The sequence below is a fragment of the Raphanus sativus genome, chromosome 8 (genome assembly GCF_000801105.2).
Source record: "Raphanus sativus cultivar WK10039 chromosome 8, ASM80110v3, whole genome shotgun sequence".
Lineage (NCBI taxonomy): Eukaryota > Viridiplantae > Streptophyta > Magnoliopsida > Brassicales > Brassicaceae > Raphanus > Raphanus sativus.
In genome coordinates, this window is record NC_079518.1 from 6,577,232 (window position 1) to 6,594,912 (window position 17,681).

At 40.4% G+C, this 17,681-nt stretch overlaps 5 protein-coding genes and 1 pseudogene across 6 annotated transcripts; 2 read left to right on the forward strand and 4 right to left on the reverse strand.

Annotated features, from left to right (window-relative positions):
- On the forward strand, positions 1-1,126 carry LOC130498359 (transcription repressor MYB4-like; annotated as a pseudogene).
- A 2,017-nt stretch (positions 1,127-3,143) lies between these two features.
- LOC108818830 (26S proteasome non-ATPase regulatory subunit 4 homolog) lies at positions 3,144-5,619 on the reverse strand. The gene is made up of 10 exons (XM_018591769.2): positions 5,461-5,619; positions 5,267-5,380; positions 5,075-5,180; positions 4,880-4,994; positions 4,567-4,779; positions 4,056-4,329; positions 3,847-3,943; positions 3,603-3,700; positions 3,444-3,512; positions 3,144-3,360 (listed from the first exon to the last, which is right to left on the reverse strand). Exons 1-10 carry the CDS (start codon positions 5,470-5,472, stop codon positions 3,313-3,315), a joined length of 1,146 nt encoding a protein of 381 aa, XP_018447271.1. The 5' UTR covers positions 5,473-5,619; the 3' UTR covers positions 3,144-3,312.
- Positions 5,620-6,221: 602 nt separating this feature from the next.
- Positions 6,222-8,876, reverse strand: LOC130498721 (uncharacterized). Its single transcript, XM_056992282.1, has 3 exons — positions 7,624-8,876; positions 6,753-7,098; positions 6,222-6,654 (listed from the first exon to the last, which is right to left on the reverse strand). Exons 1-3 carry the CDS (start codon positions 8,646-8,648, stop codon positions 6,394-6,396), a joined length of 1,632 nt encoding a protein of 543 aa, XP_056848262.1. The 5' UTR covers positions 8,649-8,876; the 3' UTR covers positions 6,222-6,393.
- A 547-nt stretch (positions 8,877-9,423) lies between these two features.
- LOC108819248 (endo-1,4-beta-xylanase 5) lies at positions 9,424-12,498 on the forward strand. The gene is made up of 8 exons (XM_056992281.1): positions 9,424-9,866; positions 9,943-9,977; positions 10,097-10,256; positions 10,354-10,532; positions 10,613-10,717; positions 10,811-10,957; positions 11,061-11,711; positions 12,006-12,498. Exons 1-8 carry the CDS (start codon positions 9,782-9,784, stop codon positions 12,339-12,341), a joined length of 1,698 nt encoding a protein of 565 aa, XP_056848261.1. The 5' UTR covers positions 9,424-9,781; the 3' UTR covers positions 12,342-12,498.
- Positions 12,499-12,773: 275 nt separating this feature from the next.
- On the reverse strand, positions 12,774-14,837 carry LOC130498722 (thaumatin-like protein 1). 2 transcript variants are annotated; one of them, XM_056992283.1, is made up of 3 exons: positions 14,520-14,837; positions 13,763-14,432; positions 12,774-13,345 (listed from the first exon to the last, which is right to left on the reverse strand). In XM_056992283.1, exons 1-3 carry the CDS (start codon positions 14,590-14,592, stop codon positions 13,021-13,023), a joined length of 1,068 nt encoding a protein of 355 aa, XP_056848263.1. In that variant the 5' UTR covers positions 14,593-14,837; the 3' UTR covers positions 12,774-13,020. The 2 variants fall into 2 exon arrangements, with proteins under 2 accessions (XP_056848263.1, XP_056848264.1); XM_056992284.1 differs by having other exon boundaries at positions 12,774-13,342; positions 14,520-14,815.
- An 858-nt stretch (positions 14,838-15,695) lies between these two features.
- On the reverse strand, positions 15,696-17,034 carry LOC130498461 (uncharacterized). Its single transcript, XM_056991837.1, has one exon. The coding sequence runs from the start codon at positions 16,883-16,885 to the stop codon at positions 15,929-15,931; it is 957 nt and encodes a 318-aa protein (XP_056847817.1). The 5' UTR covers positions 16,886-17,034; the 3' UTR covers positions 15,696-15,928.
- Positions 17,035-17,681: the final 647 nt, after the last annotated feature.

Genomic DNA, 17,681 nt, shown 5'->3' on the forward strand with positions numbered 1-17,681 from the left:
ATGGGAAGGTCACCGTGTTGCGAGAAAGCTCACACAAACAAAGGAGCATGGACGAAAGAAGAGGACGAGAGGCTCACAGCTTACATTAAAGCTCATGGCGAAGGCTGCTGGAGATCTCTCCCCAAAGCCGCCGGCCTTCTTCGGTGTGGCAAAAGCTGCCGTCTCCGGTGGATCAACTATCTCCGGCCTGACCTTAAGCGTGGAAACTTCACCGAGGAAGAGGACGAGCTCATAATCAAGCTCCATAGCCTTCTTGGAAACAAGTGAGTACTTATAGTCTATGGCTAGTGACTTTAAAAAAAAAAAATTCATGCAAACAAAAAGAATTATGCTAAACTTGTAGCTATATTATTTTTGTTGATATATAGATGGTCGCTTATTGCCGGGAGATTACCGGGAAGAACAGATAACGAGATAAAGAATTATTGGAACACACATATACGAAGAAAGCTTATAAACAGAGGGATCGATCCAACGACTCATAGACCAGTCCAAGAATCATCATCAGCTTCTCATGATTCTAAACCTACACAGCTAGAAGCAATAACGAATAACACCATTCACATATCCTTCACTTCTACTCCAAAGATGGAAAGCACAAGTTTCCAAGTAAAGCCAGAGAAATTTCAATGCTTACGTTCAAAGAGGAAAAAGACGAGTCCCCGATTGAAGCAAAGTTGCCAGATCTGAATCTTGAGCTCAGGATCAGTCTTCCTGATGTTGTTGATCATCGTCATCAAGTCTTGGTCGTGGGAGAGGGAAAGTCAACAAGGGCGAGGTGTTTCAGGTGCAGTTTAGGGATGATAAACGGCATGGAGTGCAGGTGCGGAAGCATGAGGTGCGATGTAGTTGGAGGTAGCAGCGGCAGTGGCAAGGGGAGTGACATCAGCAACGGATTCGATTTTTTAGGGTTGGCAACGAGAGAGACTACTACTTCTCTTTTAGGTTTTCGAAGTTTGGAGATGATATAATATTTTGTCAAGTTATGCTTAGTGCGTAACTGTACACACTTTTCTTTTTTTTTGCCTAGAGAATTAATTTGAAGGTAACACTATTATTCATCAGTTTGTATGAAATTTTTTTACTGTTGGAATTTAAATATATATAGAACATATTTTCTTACTCAGCTAAACTTTTAATTGGAATAATATTAAATATGTACCTGATTTAAACCGTTAAAAAATGTACCGGATCCAGGAATTATATAGGATAAATTTCCATAAAGAAATCAACATAGTTTCAGTTTAGTAGTTTTAAATGCTTAGACTAACCTATTTTTTAAAATAGTTTCTGCATTAAATAAACTAACCTATAATCAAGGAGTGCAGATCGATCTCTTCTCAACAATAGAAAAAATTATACTCCGTCTGTTTTATTTCATAATAAGTATCATTTTATTTTTTTTCTTTATTACACAAAAATGTCAATTTACAATTTTAATACAAATTATATTTATTTTCAGGTGAAAACTAATTGTAAACTGAATTGATTTTATAGATAATTTTATTTATCTCTAATATTATTGGTCAGAGAGATGTAATTAATAAAAATTTACATATATTTTCGTCATTTTATTAATCTGTGTAAAAAATGCCAAAGTGAAACTTATTTAGAAACAAATAAAATATTATACAACTGATAAGATATTATTTCTTATGGTTGAGATTAATTTATGCAGTTATAGGTTGGTTGCCCAAAAAACTCATTATTCAATGTTGGAGATAAGCCATATAAGGAGATTAGCAGTATATGGTTTCAGCATAATACTCGGATTATAAAGGATGGTATTTTGTTAATTAAGCTCTCTAACAAAAGATCTATATATGAAGAATATGGAATGGAAATAAATCCAACCGATTTATGGCAAATGGAGAGTGAGGCTTGTAGATAAATTGTGGGAGCAACATTAATATTAGATATAAATAACTTAAATGAAGGAAGCAAACAACCAAACCAATGGACCCTTTCTTCTACCAAACTCTATTTATTTCTCACTACCTATCTTCTTACCTACCTATATACCAACCATTCATCATCTTTTGTCCACTTGCGAATTTTCGATGCATTTAGACATATACATGTATCCACAATCACACATGCATGCATATGATACCACACATGCAATATACCTTGCTCATATATGCATGCATATAGAATGGGGCTTGAATTTAGAAAAGTCATGTCTCGTCAAGTAAAAAAGAAAAAAAATTACCGTCAGATGCTTATTAGACCCGTGTTGGATATGTTCGTTAATCTCCCAAAACTTCTGAATTATATATTTGATTACGTGATCAATAAGTTTTTTTTTTTTTGATAAAGGGTTTATGATCAATAAGTTGCTGGGAAATACTAATTGTGACGACTTTACTTGCACCGGGGCTTAAGCATGGGATACATCATTCTGTTGAATAGACGAACTGAATAATGATGGTATAAGGACATATTGCCCTGGTACCAACAACTAACAGTCTAACCAAAATTTTACATGTTTTCTTAGTATTTTGATATGGAAATTTTTCGTTTTGAGTGCTTACATTTCGAAAGTCTGGATTATCGTCGTACATTGATAGTATATTTGGAAATGACAGGGATGGAAGAGAAGAGTGGCGAGAACTGAGGATAAGGAGAAAAGGGAAAAAGACAAAAAAAAAAGAAGAAGATGACCACACAAGTGAAGAAGACAGACGCACCTGCCTACTCTTCTTTCTAAAAGCTTTTGCTTAATTTTAATTTTAATTTAAAATTGTTATATTTTAAACCCACTTTTCAAAGATGTTTGGTAGATGCAATAGAAGCTTCTATCAGATTTTTATTTCTTTTTAATATTGTAGTTGTGAGTCTTGTGACTCCTTTTGTCTTTTCCCTACTATTGCTAATTTGCTATATAAAGGAAAAACAAAATTGTGTAACTAATTTTTCTCTTTTGCTATAAATATTGGTTAGGCCGGTCCGATCTTAAAACTTGGCCTCAGGCTTCCTTATCTCATATGTTTGGGATCTGTATTGATCTCTTCTAATAGTTTCTCATCAAACTTGTATTCTTTGTGTGTGGTAAAGTGAAATTGTATTTTCCCCTTGCAGATTTTATCGGTTTAGTAACTGTTTTTTTTTTCTACAGGGGTTCAGGCAGACGACTGAACCTATTTCTTAAAACCAACAAATAACATTAATGAAAAAGTGTGAGAGCAAACAAAGGTCATAAGGCAGAGATTAATAAGAGAGTTCTTCAGTCTCATATGATCTCTCTATCAAAACAAAACCAAAGGGAGAAGCATTTTATTGAGAGCCATCATGATACGTCTGTTTCCTTCTTCACTTCTTCTCATCCTCACCTTTGCTGTTACTCTCTTCCTCATTACGCTGCAAATTTTAACACAATACATTTAATCACAGAATCTTCTTTATCAACCGATAAAACATGTTCAAACCAATGTAAGACGCACCTTTGATTCGTCTGGCAGAGACGCTAGCAGCGCCTGAACCGCTGGATCATTCGGATCCACCCCTGGAAGCTGTGTGTTCACAAACAGTTAGGACCGATCTACTTTCCTCTTTCATTTTGCTTGTCAAAAATCATGACGTTTATTTAAGTAAAAGCTTACCGATGAGAGCACAGATGATATGAAGGCTTGATCTCCTAAGAGGTTTCCAGCACCCGTTGCTTCACCTGACTCTTCCCCACTCATTGACATTTGCAGAGCTGCACATGGATCATCGCAAATATAAGGCATGTTTTTTTCTCAAATCACCCGAAGGAATCACAATTTATCTTCAAAATGTTCCATTTAGAAGTAAAGGCTAATTTTGATAGACACAAATATGATTTTACCACACAACTCTACTCACCTAAAGCCAAATCCTGGTCCTCATCCGCCGCTTCTGACATGTTTACATCACCTACGGACATAGCAATTGCCTGATCTAGCAATGCGTTGTCCTCATCCTGCCACAACAATTTTGATAATCTTTTTTAAAAAGTTGTTTGATAAACAATGTCCGCGTGAGGCTATATAGTAAAGCTATACTACTAAGAAGGCTAGGGACTAACGACTAACCATTGGTTCAGCGTTCTTCTCGGTTGTCCTAGCAACCGTCTCCTGCGAGGCAGAAGCTGTATCCCCGTCTTTCTGACCTGCCTCATCGGCTGCCTTCTTAGCAGCAGCCTCTTGCCTTGCTCTCTCCTCCTCCATGGAGACTCGAAGGGCGAGAGCAAGCTCTGGGTCGATATTTGGATCCACACCAAAGTCAAAGTCCCCACCTGCTGCAGCTGCAGCCGCTGCCGCAGAAACATACCCACTTGCACCCTCATCACCAGTGAATACAGGTGTGCTGCAAGAAAATTCAAGCGTTAAACACATTACAAAGATAGTTTCAACAAGAGACACAGTGGTAACTAGTAACAACACGTATAGATTAAAAAACAAAGTTCTTTAAAAAAACTACAGAGCTCATAAACCTAAAGCAAACCACATGCAATGCTCTTCTCAACCTGGATAATGTATGAGCTGTTCCAACTACAATGTATCTAACCACAGACGTCTAAGCAAGGAAGAAAGTTGAAGATACCTGAGAAGCACATCAGAGAGAGCATTGGCTCCAGAAGGAACATGAACAATGTGGCTACCGTCATTATTATTAACAGCTGCAAGAAGGGCCTCCAGTTTCTGAGGCTTTTCCTCATCATCATCATCTCCAAAATTGACAATGTCAAGAGAGACACTATTCTTCTTGAGCCTTTTCCCAACAACCTCCAATGCCTTCTTTTCATACTTGATTGGGCTAAAAGAAAAAAAAAAAGAATCACAACACAAACATCAGATACCTGTAATATTAATAAAAAGAACAAACAAAAGCACACAACAAGAAAGTGAGTAAGTACCTTCCAGCGAAAACTATAATCCTTTGGCGTTGATTCTTGTTCTGACGATGCTTAAGAGCTAGCTGAGCAATCTGGATCGCTGCTGTTAAGTTAATCTCTCCTCCCACATCCAGCCCTGAAGAGATTGGATCAAGTTAGCAAAACTGAAGTTCTAAAAAAAAACACCCCTTCCAGTTGCTTTCAGTAGACACTTACCGTGCATACACGCAAGAATCTTGCCAAGATCAGAGGTAGGAGTTGTCAAAACTCTAACTCCTTTCCCTGCCATCGTCAAGATCCCCACAGTGTTCTCCGGATTCGACTGCAATTGCAAAAACGAAAGATCCCTAAATAACAGCCAAAAGGAACAATCCAAAACCCTAATTGAATCAAAGTGTTCAACTTTACCTGGGTTTTGGCCCCACAGAGAAGATTGACAGCTTCGGTTTGAGCCTGTAACCTAGATGGAGAGTAATCTCCGTTTCGCATCCACTCGGAGTTGTCGATGCAGATCATAGTCGCCTACGCATAAAATCAAAACACAGCGAAATCAAAACAAGGAGAGATCGATGAAGAGATCGAAATCAGAATTCGAAAATCACCTCGAGAACCATTGTGTCGAGAGAGAGAGAGAAGCTTCTTCTTCAAATTGCGTCGCCGTAGAGAGAAAGTCAGGTACCTTCTGGAGATTTAGACCGACGATAAGCGCTTTGTGCTTCTTAATATTTTACTTTCCTCTTTTAAGATCCTTGTATTTTTGTTTATTTTAGTTTTTGCCACAATTTACTCGATGGTAACAATTTTGCCCACATTGGGGGTTGATATTTGGTTTATAGAAAAAACAGAACAAATTGAAATATAGACCACCACATAGGAACGGGCTTATTTGTCCGGGAATCGGACAACCGAACCAAACCTAAAAACAAAAGTTTACTCAGGTTTTGATCCTATATTTTCAGAATTGAAAAACTGAAAACGAACCAAATATATATCCGAATTTTTCGCTGATAAAAAAAATTATCCAAATTTTTATAATAAATTTTGTATACTTATAAATATTTAATTTTAAAACGATCAAATATTTTCAAAAATATTATGAATAAACCAGATTATGTAAAACTGAATGATCCAAATATATTTATCCAAAATATTTAAAATTATTTATATACCCAAATATTTATCAGAAAATCTGAAAACTCATTTTTAAATCAAAAAACTCAAATTTTTAATTTTTTAATCCATTCCACCGGTTAACTGAATCTAAACCGCATTTTTTAAATACCCAAACAGATTCTATATATCTAGAATCAGAAAACCGAATACCAAATAAACCAAACCAATACCCAAATACACCACCTTACAGTTTATTCCTAAAACTCTTGACTTTTATTCAAAATTACCCAATATAATCCTCATGATACAAACGACAATTCACCAGATCCACTCTACTCAGGAATTTACAATGGTGAAAAACAAATTGTTAAAAAAAAAAAAAAAAACAAGCCGAGACAATATTGGGATATCATGTTCTTCTTCTATGGATTAAGAGCATTTGGGATGAGGGCAGATCTTGAGCTTCTGCTGATCGGCAAGTGAACATACACCTCGTGAACTTCCTGCTTACACACATCTCCCTTGTCTCGATCTATAGCGTAACATACATAGATCGTGTCTATCACATTATCAAGAACATGTACAAAGAAAGCCAAGACCACAGTCAGCAAGAGCCACGCCAGAATAGCCACCAAGTACGAATCTACACCCAAGCTACTCACTCCTCTCAGAACAACCCACGTCTGGTTTAGTCATCAAACACCCGCAAAATTAGTAAAACTCAAAGGTTTTGGTTAGTAGTGACTGAGAATAAGCACAAGTTTTTTTTTTTAATACTCACCGCGACCGCATAAGCGGCTGAGAGGACAAAGACAATCCCGGTTAGGATTCTAGTGGAAACCGTTTCCACAAAAACAGCTGAGAGCAGGTTGCGTCTTAACAGCTCGTAAGTCATTTTGGCAGAGGTGCAATAAGATTCGCCTGTTATCGCAGCAAAGTTGATGGTGAACTTGTTGAGATAGTCAAAAGCTCCAAGCAAAGCGTTTGCGCAGCATCGGAGAACAAAGTTGACCATGCCTTGCGTGTTCTCTTCTCTCGCGTTGTCCACAATGGCTCGGACAACACGGACAACGCCTATGAGTATTCCTGACAGACATATTGTACCAAAGGATTGACCAAATGCGTTCCTGAAGAGAGACAACAGAGATGTGAAACCAGAGTAAGACTCAGCACAACATATTCAGAGACTAGTACAGTTTTGGTTCTGTTTTTTTTTTTTTTTTTCCAGAATTTGCTTTTATCTTTTCAAATTCAAAGTAACAACACAACTAAGAGCATGATTAACCCTGGTCTCTTAACCGGGATTATTAACTCATGATATGACATTTTTTTTTTTTCTACATTTTTCGGCTAAAAGATGGTTTTTATATTTCTTATTTAGGAGCCAGTTCTTACCTTTTCTTAGTTAATTTTTTTAAAAAAAGCTAAAAAACCGTCTCTTAAGCAAAGCTAAGAACCCCAGTTAACAGACCGGGGTTAATCATGGTCAAGACCTTAAAACAAGACCTTCCTACACTCAAATCTAAAACAAAAACCACAAGAAAATAGTGACACAAACTTAAATTTTGAACTAAGAGCCATCATGTGTAAGCAAAAACACTGCACAGAAACTAAACGAATCAAAAGACATTGTGTGGAGGAATCACAATCACCTCAAAGAGCTCCGTATACATTTCTTAGGCAACGAGTCATCCTTGGAGAAATACCACTGAGCAATAGCTCCACTGATAACATAAACTTGCATTTCCACCATAACAGCAAGAGACCAGATCATAGTCAAAACAGCAAGAGCGTAATAAGCAGGAACCCAAGAATCTTCCTTCCACTCACAAAAGTATCCACCACCACCACCATCCACCTCCTTGGGCACAAACTCGCCGTTAAACCTAGCAAACACCAAGAACACCACAATCGGCGCATAGTACACCACCAACCCGAGGATGAGGAACGGCAACACGACAAAAAGCTTCAAGTTTTCGGACAAGGCATCCGAGGCGACGCCGATGATCTGGATAGTGAGCTCGATCCTGTGCCAGTTCGCTACTATGATCCAGACGAGGATCCCGACGATCAAGAAAACGAAGACGAGGATGAAGATTCTGTAGGGTAGAGGGAGGGCGTCGCTGCAAGAAGAGGAGAGAGTACAAGCGACGAACCAGTAGAGATTGAAGAAGACTGGGAACAAGACAAAGAGAGGTAAACAAGCGTAGACTATCTGCTTAGTGTAGTGTTTTAGCAGAAGCAGGAGGAGGAAACAAAAGGGTGCGCTTAGAACCAGCGTCACGACAAGGGTCCAGATCAAATCCTTCTCGAAGACCGGATCAGAGGCCCAGAAACCATTCGAAACACTCGTGGATACTTTGACGCAAGAGCTGGAGGAGAGGTCGTAGGTGAAGGAAGAGGGGTTGCCGTAATCAGTGTTCCTGTGGAAAATCGAGAAGACGCCGAGACCGAAGGTGGAGAAGACGAAGAGGTCGAAGAGGAGAAGGAAAGTGATGTCTTTGAAAGGTCTGGGACCGAAGTTGTAAGAGATCTGGAGAAACTGTGTCGGGTCGGATTCGGGATCACTTCGACGCGGGGAATCGAGAGCGGAGGACGTGGAGGGTTTGGAGAGAAGAGGGGAGGAGGGGTCGTAGATCGCGGCGAATTTTGTGGGGTCGCCGTCGTCTGCAGCCATGGTCGGAGATATAGAGAGGTGATAAAGCTCAGCCTCTCTGGAGAAGATGAGCTAAAAAGTGGAGAAGGTGGTGACAGTAGCAGAAGACGACGAGACGAGAATTATCATTTGCGGTTAATCACAGTTAATTAGTAAAACTACGACCACCGCCCAAGCGGCGAAGCGAAGATGATCGCCACCAGAAATTCTTTATAATTTTTTTAAAAAATAATTACGTATTAGACCGTCCAAAAAGTAATGTAATGAAAATGACTTTTATTACATAAGTGTTATCTTTAGTCGCACTAAAATATTTTTATTGTCTTTTTCAACATTATTTCCAAAGTAAAATGCAGGAAGAAAACATTAAATAATCCCTATGTATAGTAGATCCTTTGACCAAAACTGAAAAAAACAAAACAGAGTCCAGCTGGTTTAGCATCAACAAAGTAGCACATGCTTTAGCACATGCAGATGCCAATCAATGGTTTCTTACTGGTTCTCATATTGATACACCGTTATGTACTGTTACTCTGTCGGAACAGGATATTGTAGAACATTTGTAATCATAAAGCATTTTAGACGGGAGAAAAGCCAGAGTCCATCTGAGTGTTAAAAACGGGCTTGAGATAAAAAAACAATTAAGACTTATTTGAGACCATTGGGCTTAATGAAACCGAGCCCATTATAGCCCAAAGCGTCGCATGCGAGAGGAAAATGGTCCCTGGTGAGTGGGGACTACAAGAGCGTGCACTTCAATTTTGCAGGCGTTAGTTTTTTTTTATATCACTCACCAACACAAAAGAAAGAAACGTACGAAAATGGGTTAATAACTTGAAGTGAAAGCATCCTCCCGTGGGGAAAGACAGTACTAGAGGAGTATATAAAAGCACGAGTTCACATGAAGCACTTTGACACACAACCCACCGACTTCGCGTATAACAATATCATCACGTGAACTCACTAAATAGGTTCTGTGTGTTCTGTCATATTGTGTTCCCTCTCTGAATCAAACTCTTCCAAATTAGGGAATGGTGTAACCACCTTCATCCAATCATATCAAGACACGTCCTTGGTTTCATCCCCACTCATTTCTTTCTCTCTCCTTTTCCCTTTCAAATCTCAGGATTTTTTTTGTGTTCTTGCTCTGAATCATGAAACATTCTTCCATCATTGGTTTCATTTTCTGCGCCATTTATTCGCTCCACACCGCCTTCATACTTGTTTCTTCTTCAAACGGTACATACGATCCTAAGCAATATTATATACAAGACTTTTTTAGTGTGATAGATGTTTAATTGATCTTCATGTGCAGATGGACCTTTCTACGATTCTACTGCCTACACACAGGTTTTGAGCTCTGAATTGTTACATATATTTAATATTGTAAATTAATTGCGGATATGTAGAAAGTATGCATAACATGTACTACTGATTCTGACAAAAAAAAATACAACGGAAATGAGCAGTGTAGAGCAGAACCAGAGAAACCACTTTACAATGGAGGGATGCTGAAAGACGAAGAAGCTTCTGCGTCAGGCAGAGACACTCTCAGAAGCGTTGGTGCTCGCTACACACCAGCTTACATATTGCGTAATCTCACGCAAAACACCATCTATTGCTTCTCCAGTTAAGTATCTATCATTCCCCTTCTGATTTAAATAAACTCAATGAAACCATCATCTGATTGGTTTGAGACTACTGATTTAAAAAAAAAAAAACACAGTTTGGGTGAAGATAGAGGCTGGTTCTGCATCAGCAGATCGTGTAAGAGCAAAGTTGAGATCAGACAACGTCACATTAAACTGCGTAGGTTCTGTATCTGCAAAACAAGGTTGCTGGTCTTTCCTCAAAGGCGGCTTCCTTCTTGACTCTCCTTCCCAGCTATCCATCCTCTTCTTTGAGGTATATTCCAATTTCCAAATGCTCAAAAGATTTGGTTACATGATCAAAATTAAATGTTTGAAAAAATCCTAATAAAGCAGACATCAAACGACGATGGTAAAACTCAATTAGAAGTTGCGAGTCCATCTCTTCAGCCCTTCACGCAGGATCAATGGAAGAACAACCAAGATTACTTCATTAACACTGTAAACTCACCAACAAGACTTTCTAACACAAAATAAAAATAAGAGAATATGAAAACTATAGAGCTCATTCTTTACGTGGACACCCTTTTTCAGGCGAGAAAAAGAGCAGTGACAATTCACGTGGCCGGAGAAAACGGAGAGAGCGTTGACGGAGCAGTGGTGAACGTGGAGCAGATCTCTAAAGACTTCCCCATTGGTTCAGCTATCTCCAAAACAATCCTTGGAAACATTCCTTACCAAGTAACTTCCCTAACAATTTAAGCAACGTTACATTATTATTACATCAGCTATGCTTCCATAACAATTCATGCAACGTTACGTTATTATTCGGTTTATTACGTAGGAGTGGTTCGTGAAGAGATTCGACGCGACGGTGTTCGAGAACGAGCTGAAATGGTACGCGACGGAGCCACATCAAGGCGAACTCAACTACACATTCGGCGATCAGATGATGAACTTCGTAAGGGCCAACAGGATCATCGCTCGTGGCCACAACATCTTCTGGGAAGATCCCAGATACACTCCCGGCTGGGTTCGCAATCTAACCGGGGAAGATCTCCGGTCCGCGGTTAACCAGCGTATCAGGAGCCTTATGACTCGTTACAGAGGAGAGTTCGTGCACTGGGACGTGAGCAACGAGATGCTCCACTTCGACTTCTACGAAAGCCGGCTGGGGGAAAACGCTTCGTACGGGTTCTTCGCGGCGGCGCGTGAGCTCGACTCGCTCGCGACTCTGTTTCTGAACGATTTCAACGTGGTGGAGACTTGCAGCGACGAGAGGTCGACTGTCGACGAGTACATCGCGAGGGTCAGGGAGCTCGAACGGTACGACGGAGGAGGTGTGGTGAGGATGGACGGAGTCGGGCTAGAGGGTCATTTCACGAGGCCTAACGTGGCGCTGATGAGAGCCAACCTCGACAAACTCGCCACGCTTGAGCTTCCAGTATGGCTCACTGAGATTGATATCAGCTCCACCCTCGATCACAGCACTCAGGTAAACATTCGCTGACGCTGACTTCCGGTTTAACTCGGTTTACATTTTGTTCTCATTTACATTTTACGGTTTAATTGACGCTATTTTGGATGCGAAGTGGTTACTAGCTAACAAAAAAAAAATATAGTTGATTCATGAGAACGAGTCATTTGCATTCTGGTAATAAATTATATATTTTCGTATCAGAACCATGGTTATAGTAGTGGAATGAACCATTCATCAGCACTTTGGTGATAAAACTACAAGAATTTTTTTCATAATAGCACAACAAATAAACTAAAATGTGTGTTGCAGGCGATTTATTTGGAGCAAGTGTTACGTGAAGGATTCTCCCACCCATCGGTGAAGGGTATAATTCTATGGACCGCACTTCACCCTAATGGCTGTTACCAAATGTGCCTCACAGACGATAAGTTCCGTAACCTTCCTGCCGGAGACGTGGTGGATCAAAAGCTTCTAGAATGGACTACCGGTGAAGTTAAGGCAAAGACGGACGACCATGGTTCCTTCAGCTTCTTGGGATTTTTGGGAGAGTATAAAGTCAGCATCATATACGAGGGCAAAACGGTGAATTCGTCTTTCTCGCTGTCTCGAGACCCCGAGACCAAACATGTCAGGCTCCGAATCTAACGTGTGTTTATGTGTTAAGATGCACTGCTAGTCTTATATGGTCGATAGATACACTTAAAGTCTAGGAATCTCTATAAATGAATTTAAACTAAATGTACTGGTGTTAGTGGAGACACAAGTGACAACAGCTCAATAAAGGACATGAAGTGAGACACTACTTTGCTCTGTGGCGTGGGAAAACTTCTATAAATTTATTATAGAAATTTCTGACATACGGAGACATCAAATCAGTGGAATCGTCAAAAAGTAAATAAAAAAGATAAGTGGCATGATTCAAATCACACTGCAAATGAACTGTGAGGTCCAGCTTGGGTCTGGCAACATTATCATATAGACTTATTAACTCTCTAAGATTTAAGTAGGCCAACAACCAACACAATAAATGTCGATTTCAATTAACGGTTGGTTACTTAATCTTTGGCGCTTTAGATCTAAAACTAAACCCACTTGAGATGATTAAATGATCACAAAACATATCTCACAATGTCGAACATGAAACAAACAGTCTTCAAAGACAGATGAAGCAAGAACAGACTCACACACAAAGTTCCAATACAAAAACAACCTAAAACCCCAAATTGTAGCAGTCCTACTTGAGAGAAAAAAAAACTGATTATCAACAAAAGACAGTCTAACATTAAACAAATGCAAATGCAAGGGAAAGTCAAAGATGATGATGCTACGAGAAAATAAACGGAAACACAAAGGTAAATCCAGCGAGTAGCACTGCTAGTGAAGTGCCGGCTAATCTGCTCGAGTCTCCCATGGCCAAACCAGCCATCCATGATCCGTCTTGTAACATCGTCTCTCCCTGCGACCCGGTTCCCTGAGACCCATACGCATAACCCTGACCTTGACCTTGAGCTTGTTGTTGACCCTGACCTTGAGACTGTTGTTGACCTTGACCTGAGTAACCCGTATCCGAACCGGGAACGGGGTCGGAGCCTTGTGAGGTCGCCGACGAGTCTGATACCGGCGTGGGGTAGCTTGTTGATTTCTGACTGCTTAACATAAACAATAAAAAAACCAACACTAATCAGTAAACTTATAATTTTCAGATAATGCAACTTGCGTTTTCAAAAAAGTTTGGAATTTTCTGCAACATTTGCTATAAACTTTCTCGTGAAAATTCATCGTTATTGACAAAACAAAGAGAATCTTTCTGCCTTTACAAACGGTGGTTTATGAAAAGAAGAGAAACAAACTTCAGCTTTTACATTAAAAAGGAAAAACATGCACCCAAAATCATTCATTAAACAAAAAGAAAGAAAGTATATCCTAAGTTTAATTATTACGAAACCTCATTAAACAGACAAAAGTTACAATTTTTTCAAAAACAGAACCCACAAATTGTGGAAAACAAAGAATAATACTATTAATTTTCTTTTTTGAACTATAGTGAGAAAATCGAGGGCATTTACCTCGGGGAAGAAGGGCAAAACGTCACCGTATAATCACCACCGGCGCAAGTGAAAGTGCTCGTAGCATCGTCGTAAGCATAACTGTAGGAGCGAGGACACGCCGCTTTGAACATCTCCGAGTAAACCGAAGGCCTACAAGTAGACGGCGTTGCGTACGCGCCGCTGCAGCAGTACTCAGGACTCCGAAACGCCTCGCACGCGCTTCTACACGCGTCACCGTCGCCGGAGCGAAGTTCGGCGGGACACTGGAGGTTAAGGTCGGAAGTGCAGCCCGTGGAAGCGCACTGCCCGGATCCACCGGCGACTTCGACGATCATCGGAAGGTTGTAACCGTCGACGAGGCTGACGTCGTAAAAGTCGTCTCCTCCGGTGCCTAGAGTGAACTCGGCGAGAGTCACCGGCGGCGCGGCGCCGAGCCCGACGCATTCGACTTGGTTCGAGCCGCAGTCTCCGGTTTTGCAGGTACCGGAGCCGGAACCGTCGAAGGTGCAACCGGTGCGAGCCCAGAAACGACCGGACCAGCCGGTTGGGGCTTGGAGAGAGCGTGAGGTGCCCTTGGGGAGCTCAAAACCGGTGGTGGAGAGAGTAGGTGAGCCGGCATTCGCTAGGATTCCAGGCCAGACGGTGAAGCCGCACCGGTTAGCGAATGTGAAGGTTGAACCGTACGAACCTGAAAAAAAAAGGATAAAGAAAAAACAAATGAGTGAGAGAGAGAGAGAGTGAAAGACTGAGTGAAACACTCAAGAACTGGTCTCACCTGTGGAAGCTAAGAGCAGAACTATGAAGCTCAGTGTCAGAGAAGACGAGCTGCGAAGAGAAGAAAGATCCATTACAGTTTCTTTCTAGCCTCACTACTCCGATCTATGGAAAAGTGAAGATCTGTGTTGTTGTGGAAGAGAGTGAGAGAGAGAGCTGAGAAAGACTGGGAAGTCACTTGGTATGGGGTTTTGTTCTTTATATTTATTTTATTTTTCCCTAGATTTTGTTGTGTTGTGTGTTGTTTACTGGGCTCTATGCCTGAAACCTGACAAATTATATCTTCAGCAATTATTTTAAAGGATACACAAAGCAAGGATTAAACAACAAACTAAAAAACGTTTAGTGGGTAGAGAGTTAGAGTGGGCCAAATGGTATCGGATATCACTATTTAGTCATGTTTTCTGTCTATTATAATGTCTTTACTCGTTTTGATTAAAATGCTGTTGTATAATTCTTTTTATTAGCTACAAGCGGAAGAGCTATTTGGCGTTTTGCTTTTGCCTTTTCAGGAGTGTAGGTTCCACTCGAATCCTACATTACGTGTGATATAAGCCCATATGATCAATTTTGCTTGAGACTCGGCCCATTATAAGGTGGAAAGTTGGCCCCATGCTTTTTTCTTTGCAGACGTAGGGTTAAGCGAACAGTAAAAAAGCAAGGAAAATGAGAATGCTGTGATGATGATACTTGCACACAAGCACATTTATTTCGTGATGGTCCACTAAATAAGAGAAGATTATTTTATTTTTTTTGACTTTTGAGCATATTTGTTGAATTATAAAGATCACTTTTGAGCATATTTGTTGAATCATAAAGATCAAGATGCATTGCTTGCCCACTCACATGGCTCTTGGTTTTAACTTTTAACAGAGGGAGAGTAAATAACTGCTAATGGATTTTCTGAGGGCGAGTGACATAAGCACTCATGGTGGATCTTCTGTTACCCCCCGACAAGCACTCTCCAATCATTGAGATGGCTCCCAACTACAGTCCTTATCCACCTCCTTCTCACATAGATTCTTCAGCTTGTAATTCTTAAAGAGCTAAAATGCTCCGTGTTAGTCCTCTTACATCTCACATTGATTCTTTAGCGATCTCCTGCCATTTGTTCCTGATATGGATTTTGGTGAATCACACCAACATCTGAGACTGAGAGTTTATCAACAACTACTACTACCTATACAAAATGTATATAATTGCATTCAGTAAAGAATATGAGGAATACACATCCTCAGATCAAATGCACACATACATGTTTTCATACAAAACAAATAAACGACTTGATTAATACACAAGGAACCCCTAAGCACACAGCCATATGTTCTGTTTTTTTTTTCCCTTCTACAAAACAAATATACAAACAATGTCTCTACGTGAATTCCACTCATATATACATATACACAAACCTCAAGCCTTCCCCTCAGCTCTCGCAGAAGTGAGACCAACACAAGCATCAACAAAGTCTTTATCAATAAAATCCGTAGAGAAGATCTGCAGCTTATCAGCACATCCCCTCTTCACACACTCGATGATAAACACCTTGGCGTAACAGTGAATCCGGTTAGTCACCGGTTTAACACACAAAATCGGGTTATCAGCCTGCGGCGTGACAGTGTTCTCCACCCTGTAAAAAAACTTCCTCGAAGCCGCCGGCTGCTGCTGGCTCAGATGCTTCAAGTTGCTCTCGAACTTCGTCGAAGGAAGATCCGTATCGATCCAGTTGTCTTTCAGATACCCCGCGCTCCACAGCGGATCCCCGCGCTTAGGCTGAGGCGACTTCCTCGGCTTCCAGACGCAGATCACTCTCTTCGGGAGCAGCTCGGCGACAGTCTTGCCGAACACGCCATCGTCCTGGTGGATCAGGTGGTCGCCGAGCTGCTCCACGAGGTACTTGTCGAACTCCGGCGGATCCTCGTGTCCGAACTCCGTTCTGATCTCGAGGATGACGATCTCAGACTCCGTCTCCGAGAGGAACCGTTTGAGGTCGGTCAAAACGACGTCGACGCTGTAAGTTTTGAGGATTCCGTGGCACACACGTCTGTCTTCTTGAACCCTAATGTCGAGGACTCGAGTGCCGGCGACGAGCTGGTTGTAGATGGAGAGAGACTGGCACTGCGCGAAGGGGCGAGAGACGAAGCGGATCCCGATCTTGTTTGTGGCTGAGTCGTGAGTCCCTGGCCAGACGATCTTGTTGACGTGGAGCTTCTCGGGTCCCACGCCGGCCATCCAGGTTTTGCGATCGGTGGGGGTGTAATCGGACCCGGGAAACTCGCAGCCGCAGGATTGCTGGAGATCGGCGAGGGCTTTCTTCTCGGTGGAGATGGCTTTACGACGCTCGAGCTGTTTCGAGAGGTGAGAACCCATTGGTGGTTATGGTGAGGGATTAATGATGAGGCTTTTTGGTCTCTGTTCCTTGTGATGAGTAGTAGTGGTTTTACAATTTTGGATCTATGATGCCTTTATAAATAATTCAAGTAAACAAAACAGAAGAAGTTATAATTTGTTTTGGTTTTTTTTTGTTTTTGGGTTATTGTTATGCTCTCTTTTTGTTCTGTTTTCGATTATTATTGGTACGTAAAAGTTGCTAAATATTCGTTTTAGCTTTTCATAGTGACGGTACTTTATCACAAAAACACTGTTCAGGAAAAAAATATAATAAGTTGTATTATGTAAACTTAACAGTTTATTTTGTAAAACTTATTTATCATGATATTATAATTATGAATCATTATTTTAGGATTTGAAACAATAATTTGGGATTTGAAACCATAATTTGGGATTCGAACTTCAGACTGTGTTAAAGCCTTTAAACCTTAACCGTTAGCTTACGGTACTTCTGCAGATAAATTTGCAGTTACTATATTATATAGTTTTTTTCTATTTTTAATATAATTTAGGTATTGTGAATTTATGTGAAACGATTGGATTTGTTGAGATGTGAATATCTCTATATTCAAAGAGTGGTTGGGCTGTAATTGATATTTGGTAGGTCCATTTCTGTGTTCTCTGTTTTCATTTCAGTTTTTTGGGGTCACTTTCTATGAGCTGGCTCTCCTAGACGTGAAAGATACCAATAGAACGTGATTCTTTATTATTTTTCCATTCGTTATTATGCATATACAAGACACATGTTCAGTTTTTATTCATTTTGTGATATAGT